The following is a 20,028-nucleotide window of genomic DNA, read 5'->3' on the forward strand; positions in this document are numbered from 1 at the left end:
TTCATGGACAGGCAGGGATGTCTAATGGCTGTCTAGGCAAAGTGCTTACCTTCCCATCCCAACATTTCCCAAGTCGCAGTGCACCAATGTGAATGCATTGAAGTATGAGTTCCAAATATAATATGGAAAAAGTCAAGCTGCTTTCAAACAGTTCTTGGAGAAAGGTTGTATCTGAATTAAGGGTACGCCTATTGTCCAAACTGATTTGAGTTAATGAAATTGCTCCCAAGTGAAAGTAATTTTGTGAACTTTTTTACATGCATGCTAATAGAAGATGAACAGGGTAAGTAATGGGCTATATAATGAATTTATATAATGAATTTAACAGGAAAGTTAAACTGTATGTAAATGAGAATAAATGATATATGTTAACAAGTCAAATAATCGTTGTAACCCATTAAAAAATATCAGTCCTGGGGGTGGAATCCAGTTGGTGTTGCTCTGCTGGCAGAGGGCATTTCTCATTAGAACAAGGAAGGAGGCAATTTCTCTCCCTTCAGATCTGCTCAAAACTTATTTTGGGAGAGATGGAAGGTTGCCGTAAAAAATGCCTCCCTTCGTTTTCTGCTAATGGATGCTTTCCATCATCAGAGCAAAACCAGCTGGATTCCACCCAGAAATGCTAATGGAAAATTAAGCACCTTAATGCAAAATATTAGTTATCGGAGGTTTCTTACTTCCTAGTTCTACTGTTTCCTACTTTGTTGTTCCACCACTACTTATTTTTCAATGCATGTTTCTAAAGTGTATACAAGGGTACATTTGTATGAACATTTTGCCACTGGAATTATATCTTAAACTTATAAGATTTCCATTTCAACAGTAGCAATTTGATTCTGCACCAATAAAAATACTTTAATTGCAAGCATGTATGTGCAAGTGCATTAACGGAGAGAAACTGGTGCTCAAGTTTAGATGATGCACATGCTTGCAATAGAAACTTCTGTCAACTTTGTGAGCTTTCGCTTCACCCACCTCCAGCCACTGTCAGAGCTCTTGTGATGTCACAGATGACAGATGATTTTAGTAAAAAGAGGTCCTATTAAAATCCATGGGAAATATTTCCAAGCAATGCAATCTGATCATGGTATAAAATTATATGAAGCAGGAGAGATTTCAAGCATCTTTAATATAGCCTTGCTTGTTGGCTGCTGTATCAAAAATGCCAATTGCATTCTGTATCCTGGGAAACCAATTCGTATTCACCCTTTCAACCAAAAACAATGGCACTTTAAACAGCTTTTGAAAAAGTAAAGTGCCCTGACCCATGTGAAATATAAAAATCAGAAAGTATAAGGCATGCAAAATATTATTTAATAATCCAATGTGAACACATTTGCTTAGGTGAGGAAAAACAGATGGAGATAGGATAGCGAGATTTTACAAAGACTTAGGAGAGACTGCTGACCTAAGAATCAACAATAAATAATAGAGAAACAAGTGTACTCCTACTTATTGCCAAAATTCACAAGTGTAGTACTTTACATTTCTCCCTGTTAAAATTAATCTTGTTTGCTTTGTCCCAGTTGTCTAATCTGTTAAGGTCATTCACGCTGTTGTTGTTAAAAACCAATTATGCCCTTACACAAAGACATTTAAAAAAAGCTATAGAATGTGAATCACCTGAATGCCTGGTTGAAGAGAAATATTTTTGACTGGTGCCTAAAGATAGTTAAGGAAGGCATCAGGCAAGCCTCCCTGGGGAGAGCATTTCACAAGTTAGAGCACAGTTAGAGCACAGTGAAAGTAACTCTGAATATTTACTTTCCCATCTAGGATGTGAAGCTGCCACTGTGGCAAGAGAGACAGAACATACAGAAGATGTTCGACAGGTACAGGTAAGTTCTTGGTAGGAGAATAAACCTGTGGTTTGAACCCAATGACAACTTATATTTTATTTCTGAAGGAAAATAATTTTATAAGTGGCTAAGGAAAAGTAAGTTTCTTATATTTATTATACGGGAAGAATACCTACTTGGTTGTCTGGTGATACTGGGTTGCTGTCTTGTGAGATTCCCGAAACTCATACCATTAAAATTTATGCAGAATTTTGAAAAATAAGATCATGCTATGAATTAATCTTAACTATTGTCCAATTCACATATGTGCATCCTTCATAGATGAAAACTTTAGGTTATTACTGAGCTCTTGATGACTCTCAGCTGTATGTGTGAACTGACTCAGTTAAAAATACTGTATTTGAGGAGATGTGAAGTGATATGAAAATGGTGCTGATCTGACACCCCCGAGAAGTTGAATGTAAGACAGAAGTAGTCCATGGCTGCTCTGTGCATTCTAATGATACTGCCTTTTCTTTTCAAGGAGTCTCAGTGGTGCTGAGAAAGTGGTGCTTTTCTTGCATATTCTGTATTGCCAGCAGTGCTGAGGAAAATATATAGCATATCTCTGCCAATCCACTCTAGGACTCTTCAGCACACACACACACAAAAAAACCCACAATGCCCATCCTAATCTGGTCATTCTTAAATGGATATATGTGGTCATCTTATTGCAGGCTTTGAAATTACCCCCTGGCCCAGCAACTCCACAGTTTTCAGTCGCTACAACAATAGCCTCTGCTGGTACCTACTGGCAATCTGAAACATTTGCTAGTGATATTGCATGACATCATCCATCCCAACCCCAAACAAGGGTACATTTTCTCTCTCACTAGACATGAGCATCTTTCTCAAGCATGAAAGTGAGAAAGCGTTCTTTGTGTTCTTTTACTTAGCTGCAAACTCTAAAAAGAGGCAGCTGACTCTTCCTTCTTACTGCTCTTCCTTCAGGAACTGTTTTTGCTTAAGAGATTTCAGTAGGAGGACATCTATGTGAGGGACAGGTACAGAGCCAGAATAGTCTCCCTGAAGCCTCCCCTCGCCTGTCTAGCTCCATGGAGCAACTCCTAACCCAGGTAATATATAGACAGGTCACTAGCCTGCAGTCTTATACAGACATGCATACAATCTCAAAATGCACAGCTCACATTAGGCCCACACAGAGAGGGGGAAGCCGGGCACATTTGCTCCAGCCCTCAGAGGGCTAAGCTGGTCGAGGAGGTCTACCAGGGGCCTGCAGGACTTACACTGCCATGCCAAGACAGTGCCTCCCAGCTGACTTAATAGGCAAAATGCCTGTGCCTGTCCTTATGCACTGCAAGCTTTCAATAGCAAAATCGGGACTAATGAGTACTAATGTGTAGCGTCAGATCAGAGTAGGCAGTGGTGTCGCGGTGGCATGTCTCATGGACAAGACTCCCACCCCGGGTCTCAGTTAAGCTCTGCATAGGCCTGACTCACATACTGTTGTAACTCTAACACTTATCAGCCAGCTGAAAAAGCTTGCGAGAACAAATGTGTCTTTATTTGTTTCTTGAAGGTACAAATAGTATGCATTCAAACTGTTAAGTGTGGCTTGCTGCTGCGATCCACTTTCTGTTTGTGTGTGCTTCCTGTAGATGCAGTGACATGGCTGTCTTAAGCATGTGCAGTGCTGTGGTGCAAAGATCTGCCTGGCGCACGCCCCCCCCCAGGTTGTCCAGTCCCAGGCAAGCAGGAGGGTGGAGCTGGCCGCCCGCCTCACCGTCTCGCTGGCTCGATTGCCCCCCGAACTCATGGCACAGAGCCTCCCGCAGTAGAAGAGCCCACCGTGGCACTCTGCCCGACGGGCAGGCTCTTCCCCGGACTCAACTCTTGGGCCCCAGACTCTTGGCCTGGTGCCCCTGAGAGCCCGGCGCCCGGGTGCCTCACACCCCTAGTGCCTATGGGTAAGAGGGTCCTGTGCAATGAGGTATTTTCTGTGTATTGTCAGAGAAACATTCTGTCCTGTCCTTTTCAGTTCAATCTGCTATAAGCTCCTCTTCATCCTGGCGAGAAGTGACTAGTGGGGTGCCACAGGGTTCTGTCTTGGGCCCAGTCTTATTCAACATCTTTATCAATGACTTGGATGATGGGCTTGAGGGCATCCTGAGCAAGTTTGCAGATGACACCAAATTGGGAGGGGTGGCTAATACCCCAGAGGACAGGATCACACTTCAAAATGACCTTAACAGATTAGACAACTGGGACAAAGCAAACAAGATGAATTTTAACAGGGAGAAATGTAAAGTACTACACTTGGGCAAAAAAACAACCATGAAAGGCACAAATACAGGATGAGCGACACCTGGCTTGAGAGCAGTACATGCGAAAAGAATCTAGGAGTCTTGGTAGACCACAAACTTGATATGATTCAACAGTGTGATGCAGCAGCTAAAAAAGCCAATGCAATTCTGGGCTGCATCAATAGGAGTATAGCATCAAGGGAAGTAATGGTACCACTGTATTCCGCTCTGGTCAGACCTCACCTGGAATACTGTGTCCAGTTCTGGGCACCACAGTTCAAGAAGGATACTGACAAGCTGGAGCGTGTCCAGAGGAGGGCAACCAGAATGGTCAAAGGCCTGGAAACAATGCCTTATGACGAACGGCTTAGGGAGTTGGATATGTTTAGCCTGGAGAAGAGAAGGTTAAAGGGAGATATGATAGCCATGTTCAAATATATAAAAAGATGTCATATAGAAGAGGGTGAAAGGTTGTTTTCTGCTGCTCCAGAGAAGCGGACACGGAGCAATGGATTCAAGCTACAAGAAAGAAGATTCGACCTAAACATTAGGAAGAACTTCCTGACAGTAAGAGCTGTTCAACAGTGGAACTTGCTGCCAAGGAGTGTGGTGGAGTCTCCTTCTTTGGAGGTCTTTAAGTGGAGGCTTGACAGCCATCTGTCAGGAATGCTTTGATGGTGTTTCCTGCTTGGCAGGGTGTTGGACTGGATGGCCCTTGTGGTCTCTTCCAACTCTATGATTCTAAGTTATAGGAGGTGTTTGATGATGATGATGAGGAGGAGGAGGATAATTTATTTGTACCCCACCCATCTGACTTGGTTGCCCCAGCCACTCTGGGCAGCTTTCAACATATATAAAAACATAACAACATTAAAAAGTATCTTGTTCCTACTGCTATCCTATTGTAGTACCCACATTGTACACTAACTTATTCAGGAGATGGCATGCCTGTTTCTCCATTGTGCATTTAGAATTCCCTAACTAGATGTAATGCTAAATGGGACACATGGAGTTCAAATTGGAAGGGAGGGGGATTTATTTAGCATGTGAGGAAGCCTTTTAAACCATTTTCTCTCCTGACACAGGCCCAATGGAAATTTCCCTTAAGCTGTAAGGGAGAGAGTTCCCATAAGCAGCAAAGAAAGCTTTCCTTACAGGGTGTTGTTGCATGCCACCCCAATCTCTGCGTGGTGTGAGATTGCAGGTATTCCAGGCACATTAACCAGGGTTTGTGTTTCCCTTTGGAAGTGAGGCACAGCAGAGACTGTGGTGTCTTTATGATATATGGGTCACTTACACATACAGTGGACGCTTGGTTTGCAAACGTGATCTGTGCGGGAGGCATGTTCACAACCTGCGTCGTTCGCAACTAGCAGCGCCGCATCTGCGCACGCACAGGTCATGCTTCGGCATGCACAAGCGCTGAAACCCGGAAGTAACCCGTTCCGGGACTTCTGGGTTCGGCGCTGTGCGCAACCCGAAAACGCACAACCTGAAGCGGCCGTAACCCGAGGTATGATTGTATATACAACCTGAGCCTATGATGGAGGGGTTCACAGCATTGACACCCCAAAAGGGTTTTGTTTCTCCCATAGCTGCAACCTTGGATACAAACAGAAATCAACCCTCTCTCCAGCTTTTCTGCCTTTAACAGCCTGCAACTTTTTTTCTATGTGTGTGTGTGTCCCCCCCAGCTAACTACAAATGTTTCAAACTCTGCCTTTGTCTTCTAACTACAGTAACTCCCATTTGCCCCCTGTCACAAAGCCCCTTGTCATTGGCTTTCCTAATAGCTCATCGTCTTCTGTCTGTTCTCCTAATGGTCCATCACCCCAGGCAATTTGCTTATCAGGAAACTGCTTTGGCTTACATTTTACCATTTGCTTAATCAAGGGGTTCAGTGTCTGGCACCCAGAAACTCATAACAGGGTGGTCGTGTCTGAAACACTTAATACAGGGGAGTCCGGCACCCACAGACTCATAACACAGGGCTAATAGCTGGATGTGGTGGTTCATAATTACTGCAGTGGGGCAGCTTCATGTTCTGGCACCGGGGGGGGGGGGCGGAGAGCAGATGGGGCGGGGCTGGTGCGCGTCCTGGGGGCCTGGCTTCCTTCGCTAGTGAGTGGGGGGGAAGGGTTCAGACCCCTCCCTGTGTAACTTGATCCTGGTGAAAATCTGCCCCTCTCCTGCAGCAGATAAAAAATAAAATAAAAGAATAAATGATCAAAGAAGCAAATAAACAAATGCAAGTTCAAGTGACACATTTAGCATCGTATTTTAGTTTGGCTCATAACCTCATTTGAAACTTCATCATTTGGATTTTTTTGGGGGGTGGGGGGGGGAACCAATTTATCTGAATCCCATGAGCAGAACTCACTGTATTCACTTATTGGCGTAGATTTGCTTTTTTCTGATCTTGGTTAGTCTCACAATAACCCTGTTAGGTTACAAATGTGGAATAGAGACTGAGACTGTGGCTTGGCTGGTGAATGTGCTGACAGCAGCTTTGGACACTGAAAAAAGCTGGGGTAGAGGAAGTGCAAGTCAGTTGTATCTCCTTTTCTTTTGCTTTTTTTGGATGTTTAAAACCAAGGGTATACACTTTTCAACTTTCCAGGGCAGTTCTGGGCCAAAATTCTGAAAGGTGGGAGTGTACTCTTGAAAATTAAGTCAGAAAATTTCTACACAATAAGTACATGTGCTATATACATGAACGCAGTTTGAAAACCACCACTATAACTATTCATATCCATAACTCCAAGCTGAGCGTGCAGAAGAGGCTGATTTAAGTTACTTCCACCAACCTTTAAATCCCTACCCTGCTCCCTTCTACCTGGCCTAAGATGAAGGGCAAAGAGAGGGCAGGTATTTTAAGCATTTCCCCCCACACTTAAGGATGCCACCTTTGTTCTGGCAAAATACGGGGCAGGGCCTTTTGTTTGGCTTTAAACCAGCTCATAATCTCCGTAATTTCTGTTACATCCTATTCCATTTGAATCATTTGCAAATTCATCATTAGGGGGGCACATTTTCCCCCATCTGGTCCTGAAGTGACTTCAAAGCCACTCATTACAATCTGCTGCCTAACAGGATGGCGCCTCTGGAATCTGTCACACATGGACATACACACACACATACACATCAATTTGTAAATCTGTCTGTGCTTGGTTCTCAGAGCTTAAATACATGACCTTTCACACACCCTTTCAAATACATGCATTTGGAGAGGATCCCTAACTTGGCAGAGAGAGGCAAAGACCTGAAATACAGAACAAAACTGTATCAATGCAGGGTGCAGCATATTACATTGAAATACAGGACAATCCTGTAATATAGAAGACAGGTGGCAACCCTATCCACACTGCCCAAAGTTCGCAGCTGGCCCACTACTACCCTGCAAACTTTTTCTAACTGAAAGAAACTGGGACCAAGTTTCCTTTAGGCAGTATGCTTCTGAGTATGAGTTTCTGGAAACCACAGAAGAGGAGAATGCTATTCTGCTCAGGTCCTGCTTGTAGGTTTCTCAAAGGCCTCTGGTGGGCCACTGTGAGAACAGGGTGCTGGGCTAGATGGGCATTTGCCCTGATCCAGGAGGCTGCACTTCTTTTTTGAAATGGGAAGATAAATGAGAATGAATGAGGGAGGCAGGGGAAACAACAGCGAAAGAATGAAAGAGACAGGAAGGAAGAGAAAATGAGGAAGAAATAAAAATGGATGTTCCCTGCTAGTAATTGAGAGGGAGTACAATGGGACACTCCTCAATTTTATTGGGGAATAACCAATAGTTATAGACTGAGACTCCCAAATAAACTAGGTGACTAGGGTTTATCTTCTGTGACAGTGACAAAATGTCTATTGTCCCTGTACAATGTATACAGTATGTAAACAGTACAAGGTTCTGTTTATATTTGTTATGAAGGCTGTTGGCCTACCAAGTTCAATCCCTACAGCCTTGTCTTCTGTTGGCTTAGTTGAGGCCACCTTATGTTGAACTGAACCCTTCAGAAGTCTAGTCATGAAATGAAATAAAAAAATTCCTTCCAGTAGCACCTTAAAGGTAAAGGGACCCCTGACTATTAGGTCCAGTCGCAGACGACTCTGGGGTTGCGGTGCTCATCTCGCTTTATTGGCCGAGGGAGCTGGCATACAGCTTCTGGGTCATGTGGCCAGCATGAATAAGCCGCTTCTGGCGAACCAGAGCAGCACACGGAAACACCGTTTACCTTCCCGCTGGAGCGGTACCTATTTATCTACTTGCTCTTTGACGTGCTTTCGAACTGCAAGGTTGGTGGGAGAGAAGTGCATGCACACTTCTTCAGATACCACACGAAAGCTCATACCAATGACAAACTTAGTTGGTCTCAAGGTGCTACTGGAAGGAATTTTTTTATTTTGTTTTGACTATGTCAGACCAACACGGCTACCTGCCTGTAACTAGTCATGAAATGATTAGTCTTGCTGCGGGCCTTTTGCCTCACTGTGCTTGCCAAATTTTATGCTCTTCTCTGAAGCTGAGACAGTGCATCTTTCTCCTTACAGGGAACAATGCATGAGCTCACCTTGGATAGTTGAAGAAAATGTCAGAAGAAGAACTGCAGCTCACTTGTTCTTACCCTACCGTGTTAATTTTGAACGTCTAAAGCTAATATGAGTCCTTAGTTCTTCTGGCATTTGCAGGTCAATTCACAAAAATACAGTGATCCTGCAGTATACAAATCATACTGTGTTTTCGTTATAGCTGTCTGGCTTCATTTTCCATTATATTATTCTAGTTTTCGACTTGCTTTTAAAAATGATTGCCCCCATCCCAACCAAAGAAATCTTTATATATCAAGTTCTTGCTGTATTCCAGTTTCAGAAACTGTCCCATAATGACCGAGTTCATAAATACCTTTTTGGTTACAGATATGAAATTCCTCCACAAGCCAAATACTTGTCATGAAAAAAAGAAGTTATGAATCTGCTTCCAAATGCATATTCTTCTTCTCAGATTATAGGCCTTGTTGGAACCCATGGTGCCTTCTTTTAGACACTGAAGACAGATTTATCCTGTATGATTTATTTATGTATTTTCCAAGAATATGAAAATAAAATGTTGACTCTCGAAATCTCTAGTGAGCAAGGCTTTTTGGAACATAATGTTAAAAGCTTTCTGCTCTGTCGCAAGACTTTAAGCAGGGCCTCTCTTATTTTAGTTTTTGTACAGCACCTAAGAAAATACAAAGATTTATATTTTGGCTGCAATACTGTGCACAGTTGAGTTGCCATTGTGTTTGATAGAATATATGTTAAAGTATCATTGTGCAGGTTGCAAGCTTTTAAACTAGATTTTAAGAGCACTTCTAAAAATATTATTTTACTGTTTACCATGAAAACATGAATTATCTCTGTAATCCTGCAGTATGAGAAAAAAATCATCTTACATTTAATAATAATAATCAACAGACTATTCTTTCTTTCTGATATAATTAAAATTTGTACTAAGCAGCATCTCCAGAGGCAAATAGTAGCACTGGTGAGGTAGTTTTTAGGAGGAAACTGTCATGTTTAAAGCCCTAAACGGCCTTGGCCCCGTATACTTGAAGGAGCATCTCCACCCCCATCGTTCAGCCCGGACACTGAGGTCCAGCGCTGAGGGCCTTCTGGTGGTTCCCTCACTGTGAGAAGCGAAGTTACAGGGAACCAGGCATAGGGCCTTCTAGGTAGTGGTGCCCCCTCTGTGGAACGCCCTCCCATCAGATGTCAAAGAAATAAACAACTACCTGACATTTAGAAGACATCTGAAGGCAGCCCTGCTTAGGGAAGTTTTTAATGACTGATGTTTTAATGTATTTTTAATCTTTTGTTGGAAGCCTCCCACAGTGGCTGGGGAAACCCAGCCAGATGGGCGGGGTATAAATAATAAATTATTGTTATTAAGCAGAGAAGGGGAAAGACTCTGGGATTGACAAAAAGTAGAAGCATTGGTCTGTGAGAGATGGCTGTTCATTGGGGCATTTCACATGGCAACAACATGCAGGAAGTACTGTATGACTTAACAGATATTTCAAGTGGCCAAATGAACAAAAAACTTCACCCTATTTTCCAAGACGATTTAAGGCTCCTTGTACAACCTTAATGTCTCCATTGCTGTATCATTTATAATTAACCATAATCACTCTTGATATTTAAGTGTTATATAATTTAGAATTAACAAATGTATCTGTGACAATATTGATCCCATATTGATTCCTAGCACAATTTTTTATTGCAATTGAATCAAATTGGCTAACTGAGCTGAACTAAAGCTGTATCAAAAAAAACGCCATCAACTTATGAGAATGCTTTAAAAGAGAATGATCTGTAGAGTCTTTGTTCAAACACTAGATGGCAGCTACAGATTTAGAAATGAGTTCCGCAAATCCAATCTACATTGTTTTTCTTCTGTAAAATCTGATATTTCTCAATGGGAATACGTATTTATCTGAGTCAGACATTGGTGGCTGCCTGAATTAGGGCAGTTCTGTCTTTGTTCAGTCATCATGATTGGTAACTTGTCTTGAAACACAATTCCAGTAATATGGGGAAGGAATGGGCCAGGTTGTCTAGAGTACCTGTCCAGTGTGCACAACTGCACACAAATTTGTTCATTTACATTTATTTAAAACGTTTATACCCTGCCTTTCCTCAGCAATAACGATTTAAAAAACAGTTTGACAATAACAAAATAAAGCAGCCATAAAACATTAAAATGGAGGAAAAGGATAAAAAAATACAACTATCAAAAATAATTTCAGCATAATTTATGGTCCAAAAGCCTTCCTAAAAAGGCTGCTTTTTAAACAGCGTACAGAAGGGTATGGGACAGTGCTCCGTCAGGAGACAAAGCCAGGCTGTAGCCATTGCAAAGGCTCTTTCCTTGGTCCCAGCTCGGTGTATGAGACACATAGGATGGTGTAATCATTTAAGTTGTGAGGGACCCAGGTGGTGCTGCAGTCTAAACCACTGAGCCCCTTGGGCTTCCTGATTAGAAGGTCAGCACTTCAAATCCACGTGATGGGGTCAGCTCCCATTGCTCTGTCCCAGCTTCTGACCGCCTAGCAGTTCGAAAGCACACCAGAGCAAGTAGATAAATAGGCACCACTGTGGTTGGAAGGTAAATGTCGTATCCGTGTGCTCTATAAGTTAATCAACATCTTTAATTTCTTAGCTAAATAATGCCTTCATACCGAGGTTATGAATAGAAAGAGGGTTTTCAGGAACAAAGAGCTGAGAAAACAGACGGATACATCTGAGAGTTTATGCCAATATGAAAATTGAGGGCACCTGAAAACTGTAGTTTGTGTTTGTGTGGACCAATTTCCAGAGTAGAGTATGAAATACCTGGACAACTAAAATGAAGGTGATGATAGCCAAAACTATTCTAACCTTTCCAAATGTTTCTAGCATCTGTTGTGCATTTGATTAGAGCACAAAGGTGTACAATAGATGAAGAGTAGAGCGTCTGATTCCCAGAAAGCTGCAGGATGGGGCACTGACATGCATCTAGGTCACTAGGTGGAGCATCATAAGAGCTACATCCATATGAAGGGCTTGATTCATACCTGGAGGAAGACAGTATGCAAGGAGGCTTCTAGGCTCTTTGCATTCTTGATTGAATCTCAAAGCCAGGATGGATAATAACTTAATTATGAATTGAATTGGGGGGATTGCCATCTCTACTTACTGTATTTATTTTATTTACTGAAGTAATGAAAAACCGTTTTTATTTATCTTTCAAAAGAGTATGTTCCGAGGAAATGATATAGCAGTTGGGTGGAGATCTTTTGTTTCGATGCCAGACATATGGTCTGTTTCCTGTGCAGGATAAACATAAATTTCTAACTGGCTAATAAGGGTGGATTTGAATATAAATTGCACATGCCTAGGCATGGTATTAGGTAGGTATGCCATGATGCATGTGGATTTGTATAGATCACAGGTGCCGTCCCCACTGTTTTTCTAGAGAACAACAAGGTACCTGGGCAGATTACCTGGGCAAGTTCAATGCATGTGGAAAGATGCTTTAGCAGCACAGATCATCTAGGATACCATGCATCAAGACATAAAGCAACTTGTGTTCTGCATTACAGACAAACTATCAAGAAATGAATCCAGTGCTTCCCCCTAATGGAGAGATTTAATAGATGATTGATTTTTCAGGCTGATTTCCCAGCCAATTTGGTATGCAGGAACCCACAGTGGTTGACAACTGCCTGCCAAGGCAGATTTGAAACTAGTGATTCTGCAAAATTGGACTTTTCTGTCTGTACACAGCATTTGTTACATACAGGCAAGCCTCCCTTATTGCCCCAAGAAGCAGCTTTTAGCTTTTCTGCATTTGGCAATGCAGAGTAACGAGGTGGATTTTCTTTAATTTTCCCTGAGCCAGTCTTTTCTATCAGTGCTTTCATATTTTGCCCACCTTTCGTATATCACTAAAAACAACCTGTGGTTGCGGGCTCTAACTCTATGGAAACGAAAAATGTGGTGTTTGTATTGTACCAAAGTAGACAGACATAATTATACATAATATTAAGTATAGTCAATGTGATATACAGAATGGATTGGATCCAGAGATGTGCTGTGCGAGCAGAAAGCAATTTCCACTTGAGCAATATTGTCCTGCCAAATTCTCCTGATTTCCCTGTCCCACTTCGTTCCACCCTTCCCCTTGCCATTCCAGGCTTTAAAGGAGCCAAGAGGGCTGTAGCGGTGGGCAAGCAGCCAGGAAGGCCAGCGAGGAGCAAAGTCTTTCGCTTGCTCATATTTAGATCCAATCCAAAGAGTAATTCAACTACATCAAAATACTGTAGTTGCTTCCTCCTCCACCACCACAACAACTCTGCCAGTCACTCCAGTATATCTTCATGGTAGAGATTTAGCTTGAGCTGTGTGACGACCCGTGTCCCACTCTCTCCTACTATCACTGCGACACAGGAATCCAGAGGGGAAAACACCCACCCTCTGATCCTGCCGCCTCAAAAATCAACCCCTTTTACTGATGGGTTTCTTAGTAAGGAGAGCCTTCCAGCTTGCGTGACCTGGTACCTTAAGAAACTCTAAGCTGTCCCACGGAATAACCCCTTTGCCTCCAGTAAAGGGTCTCCCTCAGTTGGATTCCCCCACTGTAGAAGTTTGCCCTAGGCACTCTGGCAACTTCTTGGCACCTCAGGTTACCCTTCTAAGCCTCCTCCGTGTAACTTCAGGACACAAACCACCGCCTCCCTGCCTGAGGTGAGTTTGGCCCTCTCTTGAGTCACCACGGCTGTGAGTCCTGGTACCTCGCTGGAAAAATACAGACGGACCTCTTGTTGGCAAAAACAGAGATGAAGTTTTATTGTGTTAAAAACATAAGTGATTCTTTAATGTGTCATTTATTAATTAGCTTTGTTCCAGTTGTACAAAATAAACTCAGTCAAACATTTAACTTTAAGTTTTCCTAGCCTCTTAACTGTCTTCATACAAGCCACCTCATAACATCACACCACACCTTCCTCCCTCTCCCTCCTAACTGACCAAACCGACTCTCCCTCCTTTCAAACCTGGCACAGTCCCGCCCCCATCAGAGTTCTATGCCAGTCAGGCTGGAGGTGGGTTAACTCTTTGCCAGCCGGGCAGAAATAAACATTTTAAAAGTGCTTCAATTTGTCACATATCTCCCCCACCACAAAGACATTGCGTCGGCTTGCTCTTAACTAACTAGAGCAATGCCAAAGCAATGGGCTTGGGGTTAAAAATACTTCAATGCATTCTATAACATTCATATTACAAAGTCAACTAAATTAACATCTCATAAACTTGTACACAGATAAACCATGTTTGGCATGTGTCAGACTATAATGCCTAAGCACAAATGTTCTGCTAGGGTTATTACCGTTTCATATAATACTTTGCACCATCCTATACCTCTCAAAAATACCTGGATAAGGCGTCCGCTATGATGTTTTCCTTCCCACTTATGTGCTTACCCTGTGTCTATTACATGAGTTGCTAGGCTGGTCCTCCCTGGGATGTTTGAGAAGATCTGGGCAAACTGAGCAAGGACTATTTTTAACTGCTCCTTTTTCTCTGGGGTCAGACTTTCATCGAATGACACCTCTGCTAGAGTTGTGCCATTCCTCAGCTCTCCCCACCCAGTTAAATGAATTCCTTGGGCCATCTTCCCCTTTACTTGTAACACCAACTTATTTCTGTCAAAATAAGGCTTAAGTAAATTTACATGAAAATTTTTACATCGGTTCCCTTCCCCATCTAACTCTACCAAATAGTTCACCGCTGATATCCTCTCGACCACTTTGAAGGGACCGTCCCACGACATCTCCAACTTCTTCCGACGTCTTGTTCTTAACACGAGCACACTGTCACCGGGCTGGAAAGTTCTGTCTCTTGCGTGTGCATCATACCACTGCTTCTGTCGATGCTGTGCCTGCTGCAAGTTGTGAGCAGCTTGCTCCCGTAGCTCTTGAAGGTCGCTCTGCAGCTCCTGTAGATACGTCACAACATCAGGGCTGTCGATCTGCTCCTCCCCCGACCACGCTGCTTTCATCAAGTCTAGGGGTCCTCGTGGCTGTCGTCCAAATAGGAGTTCAAAAGGACTGAACCCTGTGCTCTCCTGCGGCACTTCGCGATAACCAAATAGGAAGTGTTGCAGCCTCTCATCCCAGTCGTTAGGATGATTGATGGAATAGGTTTTTAGCATCCGGCTCAGGGTCGAATTAAATTTCTCCGTCAAGCCATTCGACTGCGGATGATAAGCCGTAGTTTTAACATGCTTAACCCCACAAAGAGTTAAAAGCTCTTCCATGGTCTTGGACGTGAAGGATGTCCCTAAATCAGTTATAATTTCCTTGGGGAATCCCAGCCTTAAGAACACCGACATGAGGGCTTTTGCTACAGTCTTTGAGTCAATGTCCTTTAGAGGTATTGCTTCTGGATAGCGCGTAGCATAATCCACTAGGCATAAAATAAACTTATTCCCCCTTTTTGTAACTCTGGAGATAGGCCCGAGGATGTCCACTCCTACTCTGGAAAAGGGCTCAGTAATTACGGGAATAGACTGTAACAAGCCTCGCGTTTTGTCCGCTCTTTTGCCTGCTTTTTGGCAGATCACACAGGACTTGCAATACTCTTTGATGTCTTTGCCCATCCCAGGCCAGTAAAATCTTGCTTGGATTCTATCACTAGTCTTTCTAATGCCTAGATGCGCTGCTGAGGGTGCGTCGTGTGCCATTTGTAGCACTTGCAACCGGTAAGTTCTTGGCAACACTAACTGTTTCTTCCTTTCCCAAACAGCAGCAGTTTTCCTCCTCCTAGAAATTCTATACAATCTTCCCTCAATGGTGGTAAATAAGCAGGGGTTCTCCACAGTTACTTCTGCAGTAGGACTTTGTGCTTTACCCCACAGCTCTTTTATAGTTTCATCCTCTTTTTGATCACTCAAGAATTGGGCACCGTGCTCCTGGACCACTGGCACGCTAATCAGCCCTTCATCCTCACCAGGCTCTATGGGTGACTCTATAACTGCAGGAGGATTACTCTCAGTGACTTGAGACTGTGACCTAGTTATCACTTGAATACGGTGCTTCTGACTAGCTAGGTCATTCCCTATTAAAAAGGGTACCTCCAATTCATTTAGGATTCCTACTCTCCACTTGCCACAAAATCCTTTGTAGGTAATATCAACTTCAGCTAATGGTACTTCAAAATGTGGGCCCCATATGCCTTTTAAACTATAGGACTGACCCTTGAGGTACTGCTCCTTTGGAACAAATTGTGATTTGACAAGTGAGACTTCTGCTCCTGTGTCCCTCAAACCTAAAAAAGACTGACCATTTAATTCAATTGGCTCCATGTAATCTTGGTTGCACTCCTGCTCAGCCCTCCAGACCTGTAAGACCTTAGAAGTAGTCTCAGCTGAACTGTCTGCTTTCTCTGAGCCTTCTGTCTGAGGCGAGCTATTTTCCTGTGACTGCATTACCAGTTTTACTTGTTTAGCTGCAGTAGGTGTAGTTTGCGACTTAACCAGCAGGGGGCACCTGGCACGTACATGGCCCTCACGATTACAGAAAAAACAAGTGATTTTCTTAGACCCTGTCTTGTCAGAAACTGATTCCCTGACAGGAAAATTTTCTTGCCTGTCTTTATTTTCTCTGTTTCTCCATGGAGTACCCTTCTGTGAGTGTTTTGGGAATGCTATTTCATTGAAATCTCCTTGTAGTTCGTCTAAGACCTCAGCAACCTGTGCCACAGTTTTCAGTTTTTTATCCCTCAAGAACCAACGTAAATTGCTAGGGATTTGCTTAAAAAATTGTTCTAAACAAATTAATTGTTTTAACTCATCAAAGTCCTTCACTCCACTCCCTTGAATCCATCTGTCAAGTAATTTATCTAAGCGGCTAGCTAGTTGGGCATAAGTCTCTTTATGTTCCTTTTTTGCCTCACGAAAAGCCTTTCTGCTTTGTTCAGCCGTGAGTCCACATCGAACCCTGACCCTTTGCTTAAATACTTGGTAACTTGACAGCTCTTCTTCCCTCAGGTCAGCATAAATTTCACTTAGTATCCCACAAATTTGAGGTCTTAAATAAAGCATCCAGTTCTCCTCAGGTATTTGAAATTCCACACAAACGCGTTCGAAGGTAAATAGAAACGATTCGACATTATCGTCTTTTCCAAATTTGGGGAACCTTTTTAAATTAATTGCGGTACTATCATTGTTAACTGGGCTACTAGTTAATTCTGATCGCAAACGTATCTCTTCAAGCTTCATTCTGTCCTGTTCTAATTGAACCCTTAACCTCTCGGACTGCATTCTCTCCTCAGCTTCCATTCGAGCTTTTTCCCTCTCACTTTCAGCTTCAATCCTAGCTCTTTCTCTCTCACTTTCAATTCTAGCTTTTTCCCTCTCACTTTCAGCTTCAATTCTAGCTTTTTCTCTCTCACTTTCAATTCTAGCTTTTTCCCTCTCACTTTCAGCTTCAATCCTAGCTTTTTCTCTCTCACTTTCAATTCTAGCTTTTTCCCTCTCACTTTCAGCTGCTATCTTTTCCCTCTCAGCTTCAATTCGGGCCATCTCAATTCGTAGTTTCATCAGTTCTACCTCAGAACCTGGGCTTCCCTCAGCCCCTTCCGTTCTTTCATCTCCTTTTGCCTCTCTGGGTTTTCTTACGTGAGTCATTTTCCTCACAGGAAAATCCTGACAGACTCAAACCAAACTAGGCGCGTGAGCTTTGAATTTCGATCACGACGCTGCCACCAAAAATGTGACGACCCGTGTCCCACTCTCTCCTACTATCACTGCGACACAGGAATCCAGAGGGGAAAACACCCACCCTCTGATCCTGCCGCCTCAAAAATCAACCCCTTTTACTGATGGGTTTCTTAGTAAGGAGAGCCTTCCAGCTTGCGTGACCTGGTACCTTAAGAAACTCTAAGCTGTCCCACGGAATAACCCCTTTGCCTCCAGTAAAGGGTCTCCCTCAGTTGGATTCCCCCACTGTAGAAGTTTGCCCTAGGCACTCTGGCAACTTCTTGGCACCTCAGGTTACCCTTCTAAGCCTCCTCCGTGTAACTTCAGGACACAAACCACCGCCTCCCTGCCTGAGGTGAGTTTGGCCCTCTCTTGAGTCACCACGGCTGTGAGTCCTGGTACCTCGCTGGAAAAATACAGACGGACCTCTTGTTGGCAAAAACAGAGATGAAGTTTTATTGTGTTAAAAACATAAGTGATTCTTTAACGTGTCATTTATTAATTAGCTTTGTTCCAGTTGTACAAAATAAACTCAGTCAAACATTTAACTTTAAGTTTTCCTAGCCTCTTAACTGTCTTCATACAAGCCACCTCATAACATCACACCACACCTTCCTCCCTCTCCCTCCTAACTGACCAAACCGACTCTCCCTCCTTTCAAACCTGGCACAGTCCCGCCCCCATCAGAGTTCTATGCCAGTCAGGCTGGAGGTGGGTTAACTCTTTGCCAGCCGGGCAGAAATAAACATTTTAAAAGTGCTTCAATTTGTCACAAGCTGTGTTTAGGAATCTCTTATTTATACTGAGGCTTCACTCATCCTGGAAAACAGAGATTTATTTGAAGGTATTTCCTCCAGCATTATCTGGTTTAAACCTTGCTGTAAATGCCAGCATCTTTATTCTTATGCGTGTCTGGCTTTATAAAATCAAGGAGTGTGTGCACATAGCAGAGAACTTCAACTTTTTCACATGGGTGATAGATTTGTACTGTCTTAAGTGACAAGCTGAAAGGCCTGCTCCATCCCCAAAATCAAAACGACCAACTTTTCAAAACAGAAGTAACTTAGTTTAACTGTTTGATTACATAAGTGGATATTGAATATTATTGCTGTTAAACTTTAGAAGTTCTCTAAGGCTCCTAGAGACTTTGATATCTACAAAGGAGACCTGAGAGATCAACGTCTAATTTTAACCAGACAAAAGAAACTGTCTTCAATTAGAAATGCCATCTTTTATGTGCCTTATTATTTAATAATAATTTCTTTCATGTTGGAATTGGTTAGTATGGGTATTATAAAATTAAAGTATGTGGCCAATCCAGTGTTTTCCTCTTTGGCTGAAATCAGAGGGGGGGGGGAATCGGTCTTTCCACAAATGAGATTTTTAGATAGCGTAAACTGAATTAATCTTTGTAAAGGACATTCTAGAAGTTATCTCAAAAGCAAGCCAATTTGTATGTAGAAGGTCATTGTCTTGTTTTTCTCCCCTTGAAGCAGACCTTTCATCTCCTTGGTGGATAGATAGGTTCTAAGAAAAATTAAAAGAGGCAAGATGTTCTCTCTGCGAAAATAAAATACTGAAAAAGTTTTTTTTGGGGGGGGGGGCTAAAACAAAACTCTTGAAACCTGTAACCAAACAAATAATTAGTTTGTGAAACAAATTCTACTAAAGCCCTTTCCAACTTATTTTTTTAACTATTTAGCTCAGGTGTTTAGATTGCTCTGGCATTTTTCAGCGCCAGCCCTTTAAATATTCCTTTAATATTAATACCCATTTAATGGATAAGTTAATAGACTACTTCTAACTATTTTGAGAGTTAGAGACCAGTAGGGAGCTAATACAGATGATTGTATTAGTCCACTCTAATGGTTGTATAAGGAGGCATCCACTTTTATTTGCATGTTGAAAAAAGCTGGAGCATAACATTACTTGGTCATGATTTGATCTGATACCCAATTTGTGGTCTTACCTACATAGAAATCCTGAAAGTGAAACCTTCATGTCTTACACTGTGCCTTTTGGCCATGTGGGCAATAGGACTTCTACGGCTCTGGTTTCAGCTATGGACCCAGCATGGGCTCATCCTAGATTTGTTTGAGTTTGGGACTGGAGGAACCGAAGGAGCATAAAAGGCAACATAGCTTTGGGGCCACAGTAGCAATATTACCAGTTTCCATAGCAATGGATTGCCCATCAATTTGTGGCAGGTTTATCTTGGAAATAGTTTATTTTTTATTTTATTTATTGTATTTTTATTTGTATACTTTTATTTAAAAAGCAATACAACTTAAATCCCTCAAACCAGCTCATCTGTTCCAAACAACAGTGTTTTAGTATTCAAGCAATGAGATAAATAACCTTTTGAATGCCTGGTGTATGCTTGTGTGTCACCTCCATAACTCTGATATTTTATTTTTTTATTAAAACAACAACAACAACAACAACAACAACAACAACAACAACAACAACTCTCTCTCTCTCTCTCTCTCTCTCTCTCTCTCTCTCTCTGCTTTACTTGAAGGCTAGGAAATAGTTGCTGGATTAAATATATTCTCATACGTTTCCCTTTATAAACAATGGTATAAAGCTAAACTTTCAGATGAAAGATGAGTTTGAGCTTTTGCATGTAATTTGGAAAGCCCCTTCATTATTGTTG

The 20,028-nt window shown here is 42.4% G+C and overlaps 1 protein-coding gene across 1 annotated transcript in view; it reads left to right on the forward strand.

The window, feature by feature from the left end:
• The window catches only part of FMN2 (formin 2), a 170,877-nt gene that overhangs the window by 39,556 nt on the left and 111,293 nt on the right, over positions 1-20,028 (forward strand). The window contains exon 5 of the mRNA XM_035108373.3: positions 1,777-1,838. Within this exon, the coding sequence (XP_034964264.2) occupies positions 1,777-1,838 (62 nt within the window). The remainder of the gene's footprint in view (positions 1-1,776; positions 1,839-20,028) is intronic.

Source organism: Zootoca vivipara, chromosome 3 (assembly GCF_965207765.1).
Source record: "Zootoca vivipara chromosome 3, rZooViv2.hap1.1, whole genome shotgun sequence".
Lineage (NCBI taxonomy): Eukaryota > Metazoa > Chordata > Lepidosauria > Squamata > Lacertidae > Zootoca > Zootoca vivipara.